This window comes from Gymnoscopelus braueri (genome assembly GCF_963280865.1).
Source record: "Gymnoscopelus braueri genome assembly, chromosome: 13".
Classification (NCBI taxonomy): Eukaryota; Metazoa; Chordata; class Actinopteri; order Myctophiformes; family Myctophidae; genus Gymnoscopelus; species Gymnoscopelus braueri.
The window spans coordinates 27,896,102-27,920,686 of NC_137615.1; the positions used below are offsets into that span (position 1 = coordinate 27,896,102).

At 42.5% G+C, this 24,585-nt stretch overlaps 1 protein-coding gene across 1 annotated transcript; it reads left to right on the top strand.

Moving 5' to 3' along the window:
- The first annotated feature begins 7,813 nt into the window (after nucleotides 1–7,813).
- On the top strand, nucleotides 7,814–23,957 carry pdgfbb (platelet-derived growth factor beta polypeptide b). The gene is made up of 8 exons (XM_080446379.1): nucleotides 7,814–8,609; nucleotides 15,353–15,449; nucleotides 16,308–16,364; nucleotides 18,898–19,091; nucleotides 19,306–19,491; nucleotides 19,943–20,819; nucleotides 21,056–21,215; nucleotides 21,394–23,957. Exons 1-7 carry the CDS (start codon nucleotides 8,541–8,543, stop codon nucleotides 21,196–21,198), a joined length of 1,623 nt encoding a protein of 540 aa, XP_080302505.1. The 5' UTR covers nucleotides 7,814–8,540; the 3' UTR covers nucleotides 21,199–21,215; nucleotides 21,394–23,957.
- Nucleotides 23,958–24,585: the final 628 nt, after the last annotated feature.

Below are 24,585 nucleotides of genomic sequence, written 5' to 3' on the forward strand. Positions count from 1 at the left end.
TTTCTCAAGCATGTTTCTTGGTGTCTATCGACTCGTATTGAGTTATTTCGATGCAATCATTTTCAGCATCGTTCTGCTTGTCTGTCTAGATGTTCCTTTTTTCTGCATCGCACTCCGACACTCTCATTCTCCATCTTCCTTACTTTCCCTCCCTCCATTCCTTTCCTGTTCTGTCCATTTCACAGAAGACTGAATGCATTCCAGCAATTCTTCATCGTCAATCTCCACTCCACTCTTGTCCTGCATCGCACAAGTCCACCAGTCTCTTGCTCTCTCTGCCCCTCTACCCTCGCTCTCGCTCTGTCTCTCCCCCGGACTCATTGGTTGGCTGCTGTTGACAGCTCCGTGCTGAGACATGAAGACATGGCCTGTTGAGCAGCCTTAAATCTATCTACCTGCATGGTCATATAGGTAGCCACACTCAGCACATTCCATTAGGGAATTACAGTACATAATGGAGGTAAATAAGCACCTGGTAGTGTTTTATTGTAGGAGCATGATCGCGTAACTTCAGTTTTTCAGCTTGTCGTAAGTTCCATGTGTCTTAACTCCATTAGTACAGCAAAGATTAAATTATTTATCTTGCCGGTGGTGATGAAATAATAGTACAGCAATATTTTAATACACTATACAATACTTTGTTATACTTGACTTGGTTGTGAGTCTGTATCACACACCGGAAAAGGCAATCTACAAGCTTGCAACGCATTGCATCGTGATGCGTTGTGAGCTTGCAGAGACTGTAGATACTTTTAATTCACAACTCGATTCAATGAAAGAGAGGGAGAAAGAAGGACAGATGACGGAAAGGATGCTTCTCTACTAATCCCCTCGTTGGATGTGAATAGATCAGCGAATGGTCAAAGTGCACCTGAATCTTCCAGTTTTGATCTGATCCAGCCACATTCCTTTCCCTGGGCGGGGGTAACCTGAGAGCAGGGGTGAGTAGCCGTGGTGGAGGCTGGAGGGCCCGACTAATGACTTCCCATTAGTCCATTCAGTCTACATGATACTCTGTTATCTGTGGGACACGTGCAGGAGAGAGCCTATCCCCATGACTAATTGAGGGTCAATTGTGCTTCCCTGGACTCCCATTCAGGTCTAATACATGTGCAAGCGAAAACATGCACTCATGGACATATACACACATCACATGCATGCGCGCACGCACGCACGCACACGCGCACACGCACACGCACACGCACACGCACACGCACACGCAAATGCACCAAATACAAATGCATGTACCCCACCTGTATAAATGCATGCACACATTCTGCACACATACATGCACTATTTATGCATATTGTACACATGCAATGACACAAACACTTGCAAGTACGAACACATACTTTACAGACACATAATTATGCATCGTGCGCGCGCACACACACACACACACACACACACACACACACACACACACACACACACACACACACACACACACACACACACACACACACACACACACACACACACACACACACACACACACACACACAGCAAGGGATCTTGGGAGAGACACTAATCACACCATGGATGTACTGTATTGTACATTATGTACTGTAGTGTATCCATACAAATACATGAATTTCATGCTTTTCATCTTTAAAGGTTGACAGTAGGGGTGGAGTGTGGTGTGGTGGGGGGGGGGGTACATGCAATGCGATTAATGCGTCAAATCAATTGTGGAAACGTTTCAGCAGATGGTGGAAAAACACTTTGACATCAAATGCCATCATTGTTCAACTGAAGATCAGCTCTCGCGTGGCTTGACCTTCTGTGGACCTTCTGAAAAGCTCTTCAATATTACTGTGAGTGCTGTCATTTCTCACTGTGTTGTTAAGGATAGAGGGTCCTCTGTCCTCTGTCCAGGGCTGTCAGCTGGGGACAGTGGGTGTGTGCGGGAGGCAAAGTATGAGGGGGAACTCTCTGGTTCCCTGCAACAGTATGTGTTGAATGCTATTCAATGTGTGTGTGTGTGTGTGTGTGTGTGTGTGTGTGTGTGTGTGTGTGTGTGTGTGTGTGTGTGTGTGTGTGTGTACGCGCGCGCGCGCGTGTGTGTGTGTGTGTGTGTGTGTGTGTGTGTGTGTGTGTGTGTGTGTGTGTGTGTGTGTGTGTGTGTGTGTGTGTGTGTGTGTGTGTGTGTGCCTGTGCACGTGTGAGTGTCTGTATGTACAGTACATGTCTGCACATGGAAGATTGCAGTTTGCACTTCATGTAAATGCATGGGGTCCTCTTTGTACATTTGTAACTGAATGTAATTGTGAATGAGAGTGTGGGAGTGTGTGTCAATAAAAATGTCAGAGATGCACATTATTCACAGTACACATACACGGTTTAACAATTTATTTATGTCCACACACAGTAGGCCTAGAAACACAGACAGCATTTTTTTAAATGATTGTTCAGTTGTCACCTGCATGCATATACTGTAGTAAAATCCTCTGGGTTATAATGATTTAACTTGTTAAATGAACATGGATGATTTTACTGTGTGGAGGGTGGTTTATGACATAGTCTCGGTGCAGGTGCATGTGTGTGTGTGTGTGTGTGTGTGTGTGTGTGTGTGTGTGTGTGTGTGTGTGTGTGTGTGTGTGTGTGTGTGTGTGTGTGTGTGTGTGTGTGTGTGTGTGTGTGTGCGCGCGCGCGTGTGTGCACATTTAGAAGCTTCTGTTTGATGTAACTGCTGGCCTGTTGTGTGTGGGAAAATCCCCACCTCAAGTCAGGGACCTCCTGCACCCCTCCACCTCCTCTTCCTCCTCTTCATCCTGCTCCTCCTTCTTCCCTGGCTGCCCCCCCCCTCCTTAGAGACCAAACACATCATATAGGTTGTGAGGGCCATGACTAGAAGGTAAGGGTTATGTTTTGACATGTAAAATGACAACCTTAAGCAATGATTTATATTTTGTTATACGACACAGTTGCTCGCTGAAAATAGCCAATCTACAAGCTAAACATAGCTTCAATCACAACAGATAATTAATTTAGCAAAACCTGTGGTGGTGGGTTCCTCCTCAGGGCCTTAAAATGTTGCTGAGGACTTTGGAAGAGTGCTGAAATGTTTTTTCTTCTTTTTCCCCCCCTTTTTTTATTAAAAAGAAAATTCCTCCTTAAAATTGTAGCTCACAAAAAAGCTTGTTCAATTATTTATTTACTCGTGAGAAATCTTTTCTTACCACTATAAGTGAATCTCACAACATGAGTGTCAGGGAGCGAGCTGGTAGACCAGAGAGACACAGGGAATGCAACTTCTTTGACATTTTCTGGGACAGATGCTGCATAATACTGTATGTCAAGTGAAGCACAAGAAATAAGTGATAAAAAGTCAAAATAAAAACGTTGATGTCATAGTACCTTAAAATAATGTTTCTTTCTTTTTTAATCCTCAACAGCAATCCACTGTGATGTGGGGTAGGATGCAGGGCAGTGAGTGCCCCAAACCAATATCCAGCTTAGGGCCCCCAGATGGATAGGATTGAAATGTATGATTCCAGAAAATAATTTCCAGTGAAAGACCTGCTGTCTTTGCACTCAGACTATTTTTTACTGAGGAATACAGAGGACTGATGGAGAGCTTTCATCACATGGTGCAACAACAATCACCTGAAGCTCAATATCAGCAAAGCCAAAGAGCTTGGCATATGGTCACCCCACACCCCATTCTTACAGTACATACTACCAGAGAAAGGAACAGGAGGCCCCCTGTACTGGTTGTCATCCAGGGAGAGGAAGTGAAGATGGTGGTCAAGTACCTTCGGGTGCAACTGACTGGATTAAACTTCCTTTAAGTTTGTTGTTCTTGTTCTGTTAGAAAGCTAATTGAGAGAAACAAACACAAGTAAGTCTAATTACTTGTATGTGTTCACGTGCTTTGCCAATACATCTGACTCTGATAGAACACAAAGTTGTAGCCATGGCAGTAGACGATGCAAAGAAGCAAAAACACACACACACACACACACACACACACACACACACACACACACACACACACACACACACACACACACACACACACACACTCTACAACCTGGCAGTACAGAAGGCCAATTCAGTACCCAACCAAATGTGAAATTATAGTCTTGTGTTGGGTTTTTTAAGTCATTGTGAACAGTGACATACAGTACAGGCAGCTTTATTACAGTAGTTTCACAATTGCTTCACGGTTCAGCTAACTTCCATGGGCATAAAAGCAAAACAGCAACAAAGCCAGACCAAGGCAAGAGACTGAGCACTGGGGCATAGCTGGGGAGTCAGCGGATTGGCTGGTGTCAGGCACCAGGGCGGATCAAGACTGATTGGATAATTGGAGGTAGCAAATGACTGGAGAATAATTGGAGACCTGCGATAATGAATAGATGGAGGGACAGAGAGGTAAAGGAAAACATAAATATTATGTTCAAAAAAGAAGAATGTATTACAAATAATTATAAATAACTGCAGGTACCTTTATCACTCCAGGTTAGATATAAATACTTTTTTCCCTATGATGTACAGTTGTCCATGCCAGATCAGTGTAAAAAAAGAAAAACTTGGAAGTTGGAAGATAAACTAAACAAAAAATGAGCATATGGTCACCACACACCCCATTCTTACAGAACATAATTTTAAGTGAATATTTAAAAATACAAAAATACTTTTGATAGTGCCCTGACTAATAAAAACCTATTTAAGCATACTACTAAAGACAGTCTACAATTCTTTCTCTGAACAGGAAGGAATTGCAATGAAAGGTACATTTGTTTATACATGATCTTCTTTTCTACTTTGATCTTTTCACCCTGTATCAACAGTGTCCCTGTGGGGTAATTCATAATGGCTATCCCATACTGCCAGAGGCCTTGGGTAAATGTGTGAATATGAAACAGGTTAAATATAGCTCAATAGCTCATGGTGTTTCCTGCATTGACTCTCGTCAGAGAAACAATGGCATCGTATTGTTCACCAGGTCCTAATTGAACTGGAAGAAAAGGGTTTACTGTTAAATGTGAAGACTTTGACAGGGCCCGCCTGGACCTACAATAACGTTTAATGTACTGTGAGGATGTGATATATGATTTAATTATCAACAAACTAGAGATGCATTGCGCACTGTATCTAAATTTGCTCCCACTAATCTTTGAAAGCAATTAGAGGCAAACATTGACATTCATGGCATTTGCCCCTATATGCAGTGTTTCTTTTTTTGGGCCAGTGCCCCCTATCCAATATCAAGGTCCCTTACCGTTACCGCACGCCACACCAACTAAAATGTAAGCTTTATTTTGATTGTATATTGTGTTGCTTAACTTGCTTATATAATTTAGAAAACATCTAATCGATTTCAAATATCAGATTTGACATTAAACTGAACTGTATGTGATTATGTGATTATTTGATAATTAGCCTACTTCCCAGGGAGACAAAAAAAAGAAAGTTACAATTATAAGTACAATTGTATATGGATTTTAGGGACTGTCAAATCAGGCCCCTCTCACAGCACTGAATGGCAATGCTGTCATGACCCTGTCACAGGCCCTGTCATGTTACCATGGTACCATGTTACATAGATGACAGGGAAACACCATGCACCATAGAAGACAGGGAAGCACCATAGGAAGCACCATAGAAGACAGGGAAGCACCATAGGAAGCACCATAGAAGACAGGAAAGCACCATAGGAAGCACCATAGAAGACAGGGAAGCGCCGTCGGAAGCACCATAGATGAAAGGGAAGCACCATAGGAAGCACCATAGATGACAGGTAAGCACCATATGACTGGGAAGCACCGTAGGAAGCACAATAGATGACAGGGAAGCACCATAGGAAGTACCATAGAAGACTGGGAAGCACCATAGGCAGTACCATAGAAGACTGGGAAGCACCGTAGGAAACACCATAGATGACAGGGAAGCACCATAGGAAGTACCATAGAAGACAGGGAAGCGGCGCCGTTAGGAAGCACTAGAAGACAGGGAAGCACCTTAGGAAGCACCATAGAAGACAGGGAAGCGTAGGAGGCACCATAGAAGACAGAGTAGTACCATAAGAAGCACCATAGAAGACAGGGAAGCACCATATTAAGCACCATAGAACATAGGGAAGCACCATGTCAGTATCATGGTCAGTATCATGGTCAGTATCATGATCGTTATCATGTCAGTCAGTATCATGGTCAGCTTCCAACGCCCCCCAAACTTCTCTGTACGCCCCCATTGAGAAACACTACCTTGGTATATGTGAAATTGCTTTTGGCTCTGCATTGTTTAGAGGCCTTTTAATGTGTGATTCAAATGTGGGGTTGATTGGACGCTGAATTTACAATTTTTGCCACATGGACAGGGGTGAAGACATAATCTCTGCCTCCCGGCCTTTCGGAAAATGTTGCTACCTGTGATTCTCTATAGGAAGGGACAAAGCTTCCAACGCCCCCCAACACACACACACACATACGCACACACACACACACACACACACACACACACACACACACACGCACACACACACGCACACGCACACGCACACGCACACGCACACACACACACACACACACACACACACACACACACACACACACACACACACAAACACACACACACACAGAGTGTAGAACACACCACTGACACACACAAATGCACACACACACACGCACGCACAAAATCCTTGTCACATATTAATCCTGTAAAATCAACAAGGTTCATTTGGTTCTCTTACTATTTTGGTGCCCAGTCAAGTGAGTTTATGCAGAATCACAGGCAGCATTGTTCAGAAATGTTCCCTAAACACAAGTGACCGTGAAAGGTCGTCTGTCTGAGAATAACTCCCGTGATATTTAGAAACACCTTTTGTTTTTCTTAGCAAGGGGTGATGCTGGGGGTACACAAGACAAACCAATGTGCCGTGGGCATGGTAACTATCACTGTGACCTCTCCAGTAATAGCATGGAAAAAGGATTGGACGGTTATGCAATGGTCTGAATTTAGTTATGGGTTGTTCATGAAAGTGTTGTCTGTGCCCTCAGCAATTATTTTCTGTATGCTTTTGTTTAACAAAAAAAAATCTAATTATGCATATTAGGTTACCAAGTTTAATCACATTCACAACAGATGAATTTCAAGGACCTATAGCTAAAATGTTTTAACAAAATGGGCCCACTCAGTGGCCTAAAGTTTAGGTAGCATATCCAAACTTATATCAAAGCATGTGTCACAACTAGAGAAATAGCTGTGCATTTAGATCAAAGGGGACTTTCTTCTAATGGATCATCTTTGAAGGTCTTGGCATAGCCTCAGAGATACCCTCATGATCAAAACCACAGGAAATATTCCCAAGTGTGGCTGTTCATTCTGTTCAAGCTCTGTCCTTTGTATGCAGATCATGACCTATTCCTCAGATAGAGGGCGGGAGAGAGAGATATTCTACCAGAACTCGGTCAGGAATTTTAGACTATAGAACCCATAGACTGGAGGTGGTCAGTCGCGCTGTAATTGGCTAGTTGGTTGTCAGGCAACTTGGCTACTTCTGTCACTATTGCTGGCCAGAGGCTATATTATTAGTTACCAATGGCCCAAGTTAGGCAATTCATCAACGTCCCTTTAAAATATTATCAAGTCATTTTGATGCATGAATATGTATCAAATGCTTTGTTATAAGCCACCATGTTAAACTGCCAGAAGTTGCCTGACAACCAGTCAGCCAATCAAAGCATGACCTTCTCTCCGGGCTATGGGACTGTGTGTGCGTGCTGCGCACCGGCTGTAATCAGGCAGGTCCAGGGAGGGCAGAGGCGCACTGAGACTAGAGCGCTTTGGTTATTGATAAGGCTCCTTGGAAGAAGAGGACCGCAAACTACCGTCCACTGCCGTTAGTCCATAGATTTAGCCCTTAGACTTTGCGTTTGTTCACTGTTAGAAATATTGAGATAGTCTGGGGGACGCATTGGAAACGCGAATACAAGTGGATTTTCTTTATTTTGTTTAACTTTTTACATTTTGATTTCATTTTTTGGATATTGAATCTCTGGGATAATCTAACTTTTGATATTCGACTGACACGTTCTGAGATCTGGTGGATAACTTCATCATGTGGTTTTTGGACCTTTGTTAACTTCGAAATGTAGCTTAGTAAGGTTCTGAACCTTTTATGTGGACTAATGCACTAGTCTTTCACTTTTTTTGTTTTTTTTTCAGCTATATAGTTCCAGAGTGCATTAATAACGCTGAATTGGTTGTCTCACACAAAATAAACCTGGATTGTGGATTGTGCAACCTACAGTTTGGGTTCTCCATCTCCAATGCTGAAATAAAGTGGACGTCTTCTGAGACGGAAGAGAAGGAGGCAGGGTCCGCTTATACTGAGGACAATCGCCAATTCTTTGGATAACTTTGCTGGAGACGACAGCGTGGGAGCCCGCCTGCGCGCATCACGCAGATCCACAGCAGGGCGAGCCACAGATCCAGGGCACGCCGCTGTCCCCTTGGCCAGTGCTGAGCAGAGAGACTCTCGCCTCCCTAAATGCCCGGTCCGTCGCGGAGCATCGAGGCTGGGCAGCAACATGGGCTGGTTGTGGGTACAGATGCTCGCGATGCTGGCGGCGTGTCTCCGGTTTGGCGCAGCCGAGGAGGTGAGTTTATAATTATGCCATAATCCCAGAGAGCACTGGTTCCCAAACACTGGGTCGGGACCCATTTGTGGGTCGTGGACACAATTTTATGGGTTGCCAGTAAATATCCTTTAACCTTTTGCCTCTTACATTTTCTATTGTATTTGCTTTATTTATTAAAAGCAACCAAAACAAATCTTTCAAAAATAATGTAATAAATACATTAAAAAAAAATCAAATACATTCCATTAATTAGAAAACAAATGTTTAAGAAGTAGTGAAAATTGCCGATCTACAAGCTTGTAGATCTGCTATTTTCACTAGTTTGGGTCCCGGGTCTCGAGCTAAAAAGTTTGGGAACTGAGAGACTGATATTTCATGGACAGGGCTGGACATCCACTTCAAACTCTGTTCTATTCGATTCGATTCTATCATACAAAATTACAATAAATAAAAAACACTTCATTCTAAATTCGAAAACAGCTACTTCAAATACTTCAAAATTCATTTTGGTAAACCTTTGGTAAACTTTTATTTATTTATTTTTTAATATATAATGTCACGATATAACGCAATCCTACATCTCAAACGATATAGCTTAGCTGTGATAAAATGCTCTTTTTTATAGTGCATGCAATCAATGCACCTGCCCCAATTCACTGTAGCAGGGCTACTGTACCTAATCACATAAACTTTATCAAAGCAGCGTCCTCTGGGGGCCAACTAACAACTCGATGACTATTGGTGCTGATAGGGGTGGGAATCCTTAAAGAGAAAATAACAGTTATTTCTCCCATTAACTGGCTTTATGAATGGGCGCCTGAGGGTAGACACACATGCCAAGGTACTCCTCTGGAGCTTTATGGCTTCTGATGAACGGAGAAACAAAGCGAGCCGTGATGATAGGCTCCCCCATGGCTGAACGCACCACGTGCTTCAGTCCAGCGTCCATGGTGGAGACCGTTCCAGATGTTTCACTGAGTGAGCGTGCTCATAAACCTGTCAATAAGCATAATCATATCATCATGACAGGAGGCCACTTAAAAAAAGAAAAAAAAAAGAAAAGTATAATCAGACATTCAGCTGTCCACAGTCACACACCCCTTTTCTTTTTGTATTTCCTCACTCACAGGTCCAGTAAAGAATAGTTCAGGGAGGTGATTTGAGACTTGTACTGTGTGTGATGTGAGAGGTGTCTCAAATTTCAACACACTGTTAAGACAACTTGTCACACAAAAGATGTTGACCTTGGAAAACTTTGTATGGATCCATAATGCTTTCCAGAGTGGATCTGTAGGTCAGCTATAGGTGTCATCTTTTCTTTTAAAACAAAATTAAGTATGGGCATGTCACATACATACAATATCTGGAGGCATTATGATTATTAAAATGTTCTGCCTTTCAGGCTTTAGATAGAGCTGTGTAAGAATTTAGAAAACGTCACCCAAATCAACCTCAATACATTATTTTATGATTAGGCATTATCAAGCATAATCCTATTTTATGCATTATTTGACCATACATGTGTTCTGGAATACCATAGTTGATCAACAAGGAACCTATCACAGTGCTCTGCCTCCACAAATACAAAAACAAACAATGTGGCAACCACATGTTTGGGAGAAAAATAATATTCCCACACATTTATTCTGCTTCATAACTTAATAACTGGGACCGTTTTCTTCAGAAGTCAACAAGAAAAGACAAAAGTCCCAGACTGAGGTCAAATGAGGTTTTCTATGTAACCGACATTGTAACATTCATAAACATTTTTGGCCTCTTATGATGATGGCTGGCTATAGATATGAAGTCCATTCATGCCATAGTTTTATGTGAATGGAGGCCTGAAGAAAGATTACAATCAGTTTCCCAGTCATAGAATCTAAGGAGTATGGGGAGCAAGATAATCAATACACGCACACTCACACACACACACACACACGCACAGACGCACGCATGCACACACGTGCGGCAGGCAGGCAGGCAGGCAGGCAGGCAGGCACACACACATGCTCACACAGAGACAGCAAGATGTCCGTTTTAGGAAGTGGAGATATAAACAGGTCAAATTGGGGCACACCTCTTTGTTGGCTTCATCCAAATTAATCAGATAACTTCCGTTCCAGTTCCTCGTTCCCAGACAGAACCAGCCAGTGAGGGCCTTTATTGGCTTACTGTTTCAACCCTCCAGTGATGAGCTGGTGGGATCAGCTGCTCACTCTCCAATTCATCACCATATTATTCACAATAACGCTGGTGTCAAATGTTTTACCCCCCCCCCACCAATTCTTTTCCCCTTAATTTAAAAAAATAGCAAAAATGGCCGGTCTACAAGCTAGCAAAGCGATGTGATGCGACAGCTATTTTCGTTATTTATCACACAACAAAGTATATAGGGTGGTTAAACTGATCAAATTGATTAAACTTATTCTGAGCCAGGCCTCTATGGGTTCATGGTTGACTAGAGAGCCCTCTCAACAATGGACCCTCGCTTGATGTTTCCCATGACCCACAGTTCTGCTGGATTGAGTTGGGTCTAACAAGTAGAGTTGATTGTGGGGGGATGGGTGGAGGGATATGCGATGAGCGAGAGGGGTGAAGAGGTAAGCAGATGGTCTTATAGAACTAGCACTGTGATAGGATAATGAGCCATATTCATGGGTCATATTGCTCCCGCCATGGGATGGGAGGAGACTTTGTAAGCTGTGCCCGATGATGTGCTGGTCTCGGGGTCAAAGCATGAGAATCAGTCCTTTACTCATAGACCCCAGTTCATTTTATGGTCTCTGCTGGCACACTGACAGGCCCCCCTGGCAATTTGAGGCAGAAATGTACAGTCACAAGCACTTTGAGGCGTAACTTACACGACCAGGACGGAATTCCCCATCTCTAATGTTAAATTGGCAGCATGGGTGGCATGGAGGCATCACAAAGCCCATAATCAGCATTCATGGTATTCTGTGAATCAGACGCATGGTGTGTGCATGGATTTGGTGACAGCTTATGACACTGTGCATGCTGTATGCAAGAACATCGCCAGTTTCTGTGGAGCTGTAGCTCTGCTGCGTGTTAAGATGGGAACTGTGGTTTAATGATGAGGAGGAACCCATGATGAGGAATAATTACCATTATCATTATCGAGATTATTATTAGTCGTATAACCACTTTCAAACTGGCATCCCTATTTTGGGCGTGCATGTCAAGGTGAAAATATTCACGTTTTCACAAATGTTCTAAACATTTTCATGATGCAACACATTGTGAGCTTGTAGATCTGCTATTTAAGAAAATAAGGTTAAGTGATTAAGAAAGTAACTGGAGGAAAACAAGAAAAGTGTAAAAAATACATAAAAGATGCATGCTACAAGATGCGTGCTATAAGATGCATGCTAGCGATGTGCACGTGTATGCTCGGTTTCAATAATTCCATGTGAGCCCATGCACATGTGCATGCTGCTGCTGCGGCCTCTGCTCGGCTTGTGCGCCGGCAGCAAAGTTAGACCCTCTAATTATGTAGCATTAGATGTTCCCTCTCCTCCTCCTCCTCTGCTCACCACAGCCCCTGCGTGTACCTGGCATTCCTCAATGTGTCCAATAATCCTCCAGGGGTTTGGGGTAGAGATGGCTGTACCAAATGGGAAACAGTAGGATAAGCATCGGATTATGTTACATCTTCTGTGAAGACTCACAAAGGCTAATTAAGTGAAGACAAGGTCTGGAATGGATTGTGTCAAATTGGAGTTAACTAGATGACATGATTTTTTTTGTGTGATTGCTCACAAATTACTATTAAACGGAGCTTATTCTGATGTTAAAACGAGGAAATAGGAAGTTACCTCATTGCCTCTCTAAACAGCACTGAGAGCAGGACAAACAGTGAGCGGACGTTACAATTCACTTCCTTGAGTCTCAGTACCGGTTGTGAGAGGTGGGATGTGCAGCAGCACACGTGTCACCATGGCATTTTGTTTCCATAGCCAACATTATAATGATACACATAGTCTAACAGCTTCACTGTCTCTGCTCCATCAGCAGAAATACTTTATTTAAAGCAGGCAAACCACTCCAGATGGAGCTGGATGCTGAGGTAGAGTTTAGTTGATCAATCTCAGACACTGGCAGTGTAAACCAAATAGTATGTGGATTACATTCTATTCGCTCCGTTTCAATTCAGTGTTTTTTTGGCATGAATGTTTCCATATAGCAAAATCATTAAGAAATAAGACAAATAAATCCATTCACTGGTTTCAACTGGCTGTATTTCCTTCATATTCGTCTGTCAACTTACATACATACATAACACCTAACACGTCTCCCTTTTGAACGGATACTGTGAGTTGTAATATATATGGTTTTGTATGCATTATTGACGTGTGTTTACATTCTCCGCCTGTGCATTGCTTATCTGTTTACCTCAGCTTTGTTTATCGGTTACCCGGAGCTGAAGTGTTTAATTCTTCCTGCTCTGACTCAAATGATCGTGACAGCGGGCCTTGCTGTGAACAAAGACAAGTCCATCAGACACAATTAGCCAAGCAGGCAGGTTTGCCCGCCTGGTGGAACCTGGACGGGGGGAGGAAGTAGCCCTGATGGCTCCTTAGGGGCATCAGCGGTTGTGCAGTCGAGATGTTAATTCACGGCATTTCCCTCCTGTATAATTTGACTCTGAGTCAACCAACAATAGGGGAAAAGTCAATGGCATACAGTAAGGGCAGGGTGTGTGAATGCCATGTTCACACATGGATGGCTGCTTCCTCTGGCTAAGCATTTTGTCCCAGAGGGATTCATCATACACAGTAAAATCTGGAGTGTTCATTTAACTCTGAGAGTGTAGAAATGGAACCAACTGGACCCGTACTCTCTCTGAGCTACAGACTCGTAAATGTTCATTTGGTTCCTTAACTATCAATCATTTAGCCAGGGACCCCCTTGAAATGAAATGCACACTACGGATTTTACAGTGATACTCTCAAAAAACTTAATGGAATTTAACACACTTGCTTGTATGTTTGCTGGACCAGACCTGCAGTGGGAAAATAATGCATTTTGAATGGGTTGACATGTTTGAGAATAATTCATTGTGCAGCAAAAGAAAGTATTAAAACTACTTGTAAAATATATTTGAAGGCTGGAACAACTACGTATAAGCATAATCTGAGAATAATAAGAATGCAGTTAAAGTGGCATTTTGGAAAACAGCTGTTTTTTTTAGGAGCATGAATATTGAAATTGCTATTTGAGATAATGTTATTGGCCTTCTAATACAAATATATTTTCTGTAGTTATCAGGCTGTGGGTCTTTGTAGGATGGGCTTCTTTCATTTATTCCAAATATCTCTTCCTATACCTACTTACCTTAGCAAAATGCTGTGTTATTGATTTGCTGAACTTTAACCCTGGTATGACTATTTTGGGCACTTTTTTTTTAAATCCTAAAAAAGTATTTTTTTACAGCCAATCTACAAGGCTATAGATTGCTAGATGGCTATTTTCAAAATAACTTACAAGGCTTGCATATTAGCTAATAAAAAATAAAAGAGGGCTTAAGTGGTTCATTCGCCAGCTTGGGCCGACACACTGACCAGACAGAGGTGGTTTTCAGTGGTTCCATGTTGCAGCCGGGGGAGCCCCGCAACATTTAAAGCTATCCTCTCTGGAGTGTCTCTCGACCCATGTCTGATCCCCTCGTCCCTTCTTTTTATTCATCCATTAACCCTCTTTTTTTCAGATGCACCTCCAGTCCTCTCTGTATCACTCCTTCCCCCACTTCCTGGCTCCTTCCTGGCTCCTTTGACCCCTAAATGTTAGCAGATGAGAGGACACAAGGCCAATAGTCATTCACCCTGCTCTTAGTGACCATTGTGTGTCCACTGTGGCTAATACCCCTACACACACACACACACACACACACACACACACACACACACACACACACACACACACACACACACACACACACACACACACACACACACACACACACACACACACACACACACACACACACACACACACACACACACACACACACCATCATCCCTCGCCCATTAATGACTCTGGGGGTCAAACCCCACACCTAGTACACACACTCAGACTGTGGAGCTGTTGCCTGGTTGTCTGTGTGGCAGCTGAGCCTAGTAATTTTGAGTCTAAAGTGCGTTGTTACAGACGTAGCCATTATGTCGCATTAAGCTCATTACATTAAGCCTGGTTTATACTTTGTTTTACAACACTGTCACTCGCCGGAAATACCAAATCTTTAAGCTCACAGTACGTAAGCCATACAATAGGCCCTGTGCATAACTGTAGTCCCGGGTTTCCCGAAGGTGGCATACGGTCTGTTACCAGTTCATGTTCAGTTATGGACCAGGTGTAACACCCTTGGGAAACCCTGGATTGGAGTTATGCACAGACCCTACAATGTGAATGTTCGCCGCACAAGTGCTGCACTCTCGCTCCAGAGGAATTGTTTGCAAACCTTTGCAGGGCTGTCTGAAATTCGAAGGATATTCTGGGACTCAATGGCTACTGCAATATGGATGTACACAGCTGACAATACATATTATTTGTGGTTATGTGATTCATATATAGGTATCTCTGCCACGTATCTTTCTAATTGTTCTCATTATGTGTGTGTGTGTGTGTGTGTGTGTGTGTGTGTGTGTGTGTGTGTGTGTGTGTGTGTGTGTGTGTGTGTGTGTGTGTGTGTGTGTGTGTGTGTGTGTGTGTGTGTGTGTGTGTGTGTGTGTGTGTGTGTGTTTCAGGGGGACCCTCTTCCTGCAGCCCTGGTGGAGCTGGTTAGAAGCAGTCCCATCTCCTCCTTAGAAGACCTCCAGCTGCTTCTGTTCACTGACTCCGTAGGTAAAGACCCAGAGCATTCTTCTATTATTAATAACACACAAATATACTACTTCAAAGATACCGTAAAATCCTCAGTATTTTGCTTTTAATTACTTTCACAACTGCTGTACTATTCCGACTACTACTACTATGACTGGAGAACATGTGCCTGTGTCTTATTTTCTCCAAGTGCAATTAGACCTGAACTACGTACAACATTTTGTAGATGGTTCTCATTGCGTCCTGCGTACACACTGTCCTTTCTGTACCAACAGAAACTTTTAAATTAATATGGGAAAACCTGTATTTTACAACTGCTACAATGAATAAACAAAGAGCGGTTTATTTAATCATGGACTGAAAACACAATGTACTGCACTACAAAATGCTAAAAAGCAATTGCTTCAACAATCACATGGGATGAGCTCTACAGCAGGCTAACTAGGGAAGTTTCAGTTGTAAACAATAAAACAATGACTTTAACTGACCCCTCCTTTCTTTCTGTCTGTTTCTCTGCCGGTCTGTCTGTCTGCCTGTCTGTCTGTCTGTCTGTCTGTCTGTCTGTCTGTCTGTCTGTCTGTCTGTCTGTCTGTCTGTCTGTCTGTCTGTCTGTCTGTCTGTCTGTCTGTCTGTCTGTCTGTCTGTCTGTCTGTCTGTCTGTCTGTCTGTCTGTCTGTCTGTCTGTCTGTCTGTCTCTCTTGTCTGTGCTCTCTTTTGTCTGTCATGCTTTCTTCTGCATTCAAAGCCACATGCGACAGAACTTTAAATGGAACTTTAACATACACAACTTTAACTTTTACAATGAAACAATATTGTAATAGTAGAGATGTCTAGATACAGTATGTGAAATTGATATTGAGCATTTATTGTATGTCTCAGATGGAGAGGAGGAGGGTTCACCTGCTAATGAAGGTCATAGATTACCAAGGAGCCTTGGTGAGTTTTGATTTCTTCCTCTTTCATTTGATGGTGTTTTTTTTCCCTTTGTCTTTCTTACTTTGGTTGACAGAGTACATGGACAACTTAATGTGTGATTGATTTGCATTTAATGGGTTAACAAGAATAAACCAACTTTATACATCTCTCTTCAATTGTAAATGAAATCAAAGTGTACAGTATATCTACGTTCAAATAACAGTAAATGTCTTTGGCCTCTAGTGGGCTGTATTTCTATTTTATCTATCTAATTTATGGTCTTTATCCATCCACCTATCTCCCCATTTCATCGTCTATTCCTGTGGCATTGTTACTTGCTTCTGATTTGGTCTGCAGATGTTCAAACATTGAACTCCTTGTCTGATCGGATCAGAATGTCATCTGCGTGTCTGATGCTCAAGCCATCAGGCTATTGTAGTTAATGAAATAATAATGTTGAGTGTCATCACCCTGATACATGGGGGGGATTAACGGCCTCTAGACTGTGTGTGTTCAAAAGTGAGGCAATCTCAGGCACTCCCTCCATCCAACCATGAAAGCATTCATTATGATGACAAATGCACTCATAAGTACACTCCAACAGTGAAAGAAAGTTGTAGTGCTGGCAAGGAGGATTCCTGATTTTCTCCAAGAGCTCAGAACGCTCAGTCCTCATTAATGGAGTACTTGGAGAGTGCTCAGTCAGCCTTCCCAGGAGGCTGATTAATGTGACGAGTATGGTTTTACTGACACGCTAAAATCCTCCCTGCTGACCTGTTCTCTCTATCATAATAAAGCAGATGTCCACATTATTGCGCATCTATCTACATTAGTCTCACATCTTTGTCATGTTCACTCATGCAAGCAGATGTCGTTATGAAACGTTATCAATCGAGATTTAAACTCTGCCTTGCTGAAGAAGTTCAGACATTTTCACTTAGAATTTGATAGCATGGTGGAAGTACAGAGAGAATGTCAGATTCTGAGAGCATAAATTTGATACTGAACAGCACTATTGCCTCAACTATTTCTCTCTACGACTATCTCTCGTCTCTCTCAACTATCTGGTGTCATGCCAAAGTGTCTTTGGGCAAGATGTTGTACTTTTGCGTGCTTATCTGTTTTTGTTCACTCTGGCGTCCGATGGTTCCAGGGAAAAAGAAAACAATCTTGGTATTTTAATCATTACTTTAATCACTGAGCTATTACCGTTTCATTTTAATACTCTATAACACTATGGAAATAAAGCTAAATTAAACTAAACTCAACAGAGCTGTAAGCGATTTCATCATTATATTGTCTGCTGTATTGGTAAATTGTGCTTGTATGGCCACAACATGTTTCACCGTACAAACCTGAGACTACATGCACGCACCCGAGGTAGACAGATACTTTTAGATGAATGTGCAAGCCAAAAGGAATAAAGCAATTATCATATTTGCCAGACACTCATCTCATAACAACTTGTGTGGGTTTGGACAGCTGTAGCTAATCATGAGATGGATGAGCCTTGAGAGTGCATGTTGATTGTTGCTCATTAGTTCTTGGCTCAGCTGATACAGACATCCCTGGAATGAGTTTGGTAAACCCACACAGTTCTTCAAAAGTGTGTTTGTGTTTAGCATTCTTTATCTAATGGTGCAAGAAATATGTCAGGATTCTCATTATTTTTGGATTGTATTTTGTATTGAAGATTTATTTTTTTTGCCGGACCCTGGAAGGGCTGGCCTATAATAATCCATTTGGGTAATTGATTGTTTGAGTGACTACTCCCCATTGTTGCATGGGGATTATTATAGTTATCATATATGTCTTGTTCTTTTTGTACTTATACTCAGTGGTGGAAAAAGTACTCAAATTCTTTACTTAAGTAAAAGTACCAATACTGCAAAATAAAAATACTCTGTTACAAGTGAAAGTCCGGAATTAAAAATTTACTTGAGTAAAAGTGCAAAAGTATTGGCATCAAAATGTACTTAAAGTACCAAAAGTAAAAGTACTAAATATTTGAACATAGCAGATCTACAAGCTCACAACGCGTCGCCTCGCGACGCGTTGTGAGCTTGTAGATCGGATATTTTCAAATAGCTTAGGTATAAAATAGGGCTAAAGTTGTAAATGTATGTTTCATAATATCATAATTTATATCTGAAAAGTAACTAGTAACTTCTAAAGTTCTCAAATAATTGTAGTGGAGTAAAAGTACAATATTTGCCTCTGAGATGTAGTGGAGTAGAAGTAAAAGTATTGGAAATTAGAAATACTCAAGTAAAGTACAAATACCTCAAAATTGTACTTAAGTACAGTACTTAAGTAAATGTACTTAATTACTTTCCACCACTTATACTCAGGGCTGTCATGAAATGGGAAAACGTGATAATGATTAATCTGGCCTAAAGCAGCACAGGGGCCCACCACAGTATTAATGTCCTCATCATTATCATCTTATCATGGGGCCAATGAGGCCTATATCGCTTGCAAAGTCCCTGGTAATATGAATAAGAACATAACTGTATATTTAAGTCATTGTCTCTCTCCCTTTGTCCTCCATCAGATGCTCAACCAGCACAGCAGGCTCTGTGTAAAGTTCGTACTGAGGTCGTAGAGGTCACCAGAGCCATGTTGGATCGTAGCAACGCCAACTTCCTGTTATGGCCGCCCTGCGTTGAGGTGCAGCGCTGCTCCGGCTGCTGTAACACCAAGAGTCTGCAGTGTGTCCCTATCCTTACGCACACGCGGTACCTACAGGTACACACATGCACACGCACGCACACACACACACACACACACACACACACACACACACACACACACACACACACACACACACACACACACACACACACTCACACACACACGCACACACACACTTTTTTAATTGTGCTATAGTTAAATGCAGAGCACAGGTTCTGTACTCCGTAAAGTAAATCCTCGCACCTCTTCCTCTCCGTTGTCGTTATAGGTGATGAAGATCCAGTATGTCAACAAACGACCCACCTATGCCAAAGCGGTGGTATCGGTGGTGGACCACGTGGAGTGTCGCTGTCAGCCCGCCCCGCGTCCTCCCGTCCCCAGGAAAAAATCCTCTCGCAGACAACAGACCCACACCAAGGACCAACATCGAAACCAGACCCTCAGCCAGGGACAGGTATGAAGCTTATTTTGACACATTTAAAGTATGCTTTTCGTCCATAGTTCTTCGTATTTGTGGTCTGGTTTGGGCAACAACAAATCATGAAGGCAACATGACATATTAAAATCAGACAAAAACAAATCATGTAGTCATGTAGTGTGTGCAGTTGTATCAGTAATGTCTTAAAGCATGTCGGTACAGTATTTGGCAGGCACTGCAAGCCTATTTACTGTGAACATTAAGACTCCATCTGTGACATTTTATATACTGTTCTGAAGGTGCTTTTAAGTGATATTACAAGACAGGTAGACATAAACACCACCAATTTCCACTGTACTGTATGTATGTAATTAGAACAATAATATCAGACTCAATAGCCTCAGCTGAATGGAAACTAACTAACTGAGCTGAACTGTACTGAATTCATGGAAATTGAGCTGAATTTGATTCAACTTTATTGTCAAAGGGCAAGGCACGGTCCAAGGAGAATCTCCATCATCAGGATGAGCTTAAGCATCACCAGAGGGTCCAACTGGAGGAGCTGCTGGAGAAGCACTGGAGCCCAAGAGGAGACACGTTCACCCCATCTGAAGAGGGCTATAGTCTGGCTGGGGAGGACACATCTCGGTCCAGGGAAAATATTCTCCATGGCCCTCACTGGGTCTATAATGCCACCAGGCTCCTTGGAACTAAAGTTGGGGCTGATAATCAGGAGAATGTGGAGGACAAGTTTTCTGATGGCAATAGGACACTTTCCTTGAAGGATCGTGATGGTTTCATTGTTGATGAGACCAGCAGAGGGGTTGAGGGTGAAGATGGGTTGGTTATCAACAGTACAGAGGGGAAGATGAGAACGGAGCGGAGGCCAAGTTACGATGAGGGAAATGTGGACAGGAAGCAAGCTAGACAAGACACACAAACTCACGGCCCGTCACTGCAAAGCGACAAAACCTCAAAGACCCACGCAAGTGAATCCTCTGAGCGAGCAACTCAGTATCCACAACCCAGCCTCGGCACCACCAAGGCACCCGACCAGAGAGGCGAGAACAGGTTCCGACCCACAAAAGAGCCAAATCCTGACCCTCGAGGACAGGACAGGCGGAGGGACAATGAGACTCCAGAGGAGGGGAAGAGATTGCAGACAGATGAGGAGAGACTAGAACAGGAGAAGAAGGAACTACTGCTCCTTCACAAGAGGCTGGACCAGGAGAAAGAGCTCCTGAGACAGCAGCAGCTGAAACGGGAAGAAGAAGAGGGAGAGAGGGACAAGGACAGGGAGAGTCGACATCACCACCCGTATAATAAAGAACAGCGTCATCCACAAACAACTACACAAAAAACAGGTACAGTCAGTGCAGAATTTCATATCTTTGTGGCTTCCACATTGTAAGTAGCATTTATTTTCAATTAAAACAAAGGAGAATGCAGAATCTGCTGCAGTTATTCGAATAAAGATGACTTAGTTGACCAACGTTATTCACGTCATATTGGACCTGTGTCGCTATTCCCAGAGGGATTGCAATTTGTTTATTTATTTTTATGTTAGCCTTCCAGTCTCATCTCAGTTCTGTTCTTTCAGAAACAATGACTACCACTACCACACAACCAGTATTGGTCCCAGCAGGGCCCCGACCCCCCGCACGGCCAAACCCGCCCAAGAAGAGGATGAGGAAGAACCGCAAACGTATCAGCAAGGCAGCTATGAGAGCGATGCTGATGTAGAACCAACAGCAACCCAGGTTAGTTCACTTATTCAGTTAAATTAAAAAGGAAATAAGTGAATGAAAGGATGAATAAAGAATGAATGACATAACTTGCCCGATTACTGTAAGTTAATCAAGCATTTTTCTTACATTTTTTGTTGTTCATAAACACACGCCTGTTCATACACGTATATGTCTTCTATCTCTTACCCAGGGACACATGATGGTGTATTTTGTGGACAATCCAAGAGGTGAAGCAGAGTGATTCCCCTCATATAAGTATTTATTCACCTGCTCGTCCTGTGAGGTCTCCTCAGTAACAATACTAATGTATGAATGTCTGGTGAACCTGTAACTATACCCTCGGATGGAGTGAAACGAGGATAAGAAAAGGACACAATTGTGTACAAGAAAATAAATACATGACCTGTTCCAGAGGCTGCTCGTTGCAGCAGTGCCAGTTTCTACTGGCAAAGAACCGGTGCCCCCAGAGATTGTGAGCTTACGTGACCAATGAGAATCTGTGGAATGAGGGAACTGGGGGATGGTGGAACCTACTGGTGCATTCTACAACGTCTATGTGGAAACTCCTTTGATGTCAGCAAGGGAAAAAAGACACTTGAGTCTGAACAAAACCAAGCCAAAGACTGTTTCGAACATGAACTAACAAAACCTTTTTGTGTCGGAGAGACTCAGTTCTACCCTAATGTTCACAGACTCCACCAGACAACCAAGTGCAGTGATGCAGGGAATCACTCCTCTGTGATACTGAAGGATGTATTGTATTGCAACAAGATGAACTTGGAGAGAAGAATATGAGAAAAGACTACAGTATGATGAGATGTTTCTTATCTCGACCAAAATGGGCAGTATTTCCATGCATGATACAACTCCATGCTGCTCAGTGTCTACCAGTCGCCCGGAGGGTCTGTTTCAGCTGCTGTGAGAAAAATACAGCAATAAAGAAATGGCAGTACCTAACCCTGATATCACCCATTAGCTTATTAAACAGTGTTGGTATGTCTTTAAACATATTTAATTCTATTTAACTCATTGCAAACACTGGAATTCCACTGATGTGATTTGAGGACAAAATGAACAGATTGTTTCAATGACGTTTCAGCTTGTTTCAGAAACACATTGGCGGTGTGATGATAAAAGTGCAAGGTGCTAACTTAATTCTGGTGGTTTGCATTACACCTGTGATAACTGACTTTATTCTTTATCATTTCTTATTTATTTGTCTCAATCCACTTTGGAACTGTGTTCATTTCTCATCCAAATACTATATGAGACATGGTTAAGGTGCATAACAGTCAATAACTCTGTCGGGTGTGAGACTATACAGTACTTCATTGTACGACTGTCGCTTGATGGAAAGAATAGTTTTCAACCGAAAATTTACGCAACAAGTCAACAAGTATAAATTGGGCTTAGCTCATGCAGACAGATTAAAAATGGCTTAAAAAAAGGGAAAATGTTTCTTACCTTCTAGTGTCATATAGACAGAGGTGGTGGCAATGTATAGCTCTAATCCGTTTGTGAGTGAATGTGTGCACAAGTTTGTCAAGTGTGTGTGTGTGTGTGTGTGTGTGTGTGTGTGTGTGTGTGTGTGTGTGTGTGTGTGTGTGTGTGTGTGTGTGTGTGTGTGTGTGTGTGTGTGTGTGTGTGTGTGTGTGTGTGTGTGTGTGTGTGTGTGCGCGCGCGCGTGTGTGTGCGTGTGTGTTATAGGTGTCATGCACGCATTTGTGTGTCTGTGGTTCATTTCAATAAGCATGGAGAGGCATACAGCATATATTTTTGGATTTGTTTTTCCACTATCACTAATGATTTAAACTGTAGGCCAGGGAATAACAGCTTTGTCTCTTCAAAGCTGATCAGTGCTTGTCTTCTGGTTGTTGTCGGGGTGAAACAGGGGAAACAGGGAACAGAACCTATTTGTATGGGACGAGTAAGTTTCCCTCCCTGCTTGTTCTTTATTTGACACAGGCTCAGCAAGGCCACTGGAATGAGGCACCATTGTAGTCGTACAACAGAGGGCTGGTAGCCTAGAACTCTCTCTCTCTCTCTCTCTCTCTCTCTCTCTCTCTCTCTCTCTCTCTCCCTCCTGTCTCCCTCTCTGTGTCTCTCCATGTCTCTGCCTCTCTCTGTGTCTGTTGCCCTCTCTCTCTCTCTCTCTCTCTCTCTCTCTCTCTCTCTCTCTCTCTCTCTCTCTCTCTCTCTCTCTCTCTCTCTCTCTCTCTCTCTCTCTCTCTCTCTCTCTCTCTCCTCTGCCTTTGTGTTTATTTTTTGCCGGGAACAATTGCACATTTTCAGTCTTTGGGGAAAGAAACGTTGGGGCCAGCAGTCCAGAGGGTAACCTGCTTCCAAGTGCCCTCACTGTATTCTGTTAACAATTGAAAAACACACTCATTTGACCTTTGACTTACAGGAAGTTGTCCTGAAAAAGCTATGCTCATAAGTAGGGGCACCAGGGCCAAAAAGGTGAATCTATAAAAAGAATACTTTGAAAAGTAAAGATTATTTTGTTCTTATGTTCTCTGGTGTAACAGCGGTCATCAAGGTAGTTCAAATTACTGAATTACGCTGTTAATTCTGTTTGTTGCCATTAACCATACCAGCCAAACTATGTTAAGTTATTGAAAATGTGGCTTGTATAAGTCTTCATGCCAACTTAGAACTGTTATTGATACTTGTCTGTTCTTTTTGTAATGAGTTATCAGAAGAGAAGAAATGTTTTGTGATAACATTGCCACCTAATGCTATTTTGATATGGGTATAAAAAGCTGACATGCTTAAATGTGCCTTGGTTTGTGTTTTTAGAATTTTTCTTTGTCTCATGAACATTAATTTATTTGTTATTTTATTCGAATACAAAGCTTGCACAGTAAGTACTTTGTGTAGAACTTGGGTAGCTATGGTCTAACTGGCCATTAATAATTTTAATTCTCACTTACATGTTAGCACGGAGGTTTGGCAAGAAGCATTCAAACTAACAGACTTTGGGGGCCAGAAATGATAAGCAAACTACTGCAGGTGAAGGACAGCAGGTAAACTTACAGAGTGGTGAGAAGAAAATATTGTTAAGGAGTTGAGGAACAACATGTGAATCTGGCATGATGGGAAAGCACATATGTGGCAGGATTATATGAGTACTGAGTACACACCTAGCATTTGTGGTAACATATCATCATGAAATTCACCATGAACGAACAGCAAAATGGGCCTAGATAAGCTGGCCACAGTACTTGAGTGTATCTGAAGCCTCCTAAGTCAAGTCAAAGGGATCTACAGCAGTGATTCTCAACCTTTTTCATTTCAAAGATCCCCAGTTTGATATGCATTAGGCCTCAGACCCCCTGATAAAACGTTTTATCTCTGGGAGCCCAATCTAAACCACCTAAAG

Coding starts and splice junctions, on each gene's coding strand:
- pdgfbb (XM_080446379.1), top strand. CDS start 8,541: ATGGGCTGGTTGTGGGTACAGATGCTCGCGATGCTGGCGGCGTGTCTC. Junction 16,365..18,897: donor TAGATTACCAAGGAGCCTTG/GTGAGTTTTGAT, acceptor GTCCTCCATCAG/ATGCTCAACCAGCACAGCAG. Junction 19,092..19,305: donor CGCACACGCGGTACCTACAG/GTACACACATGC, acceptor TTGTCGTTATAG/GTGATGAAGATCCAGTATGT.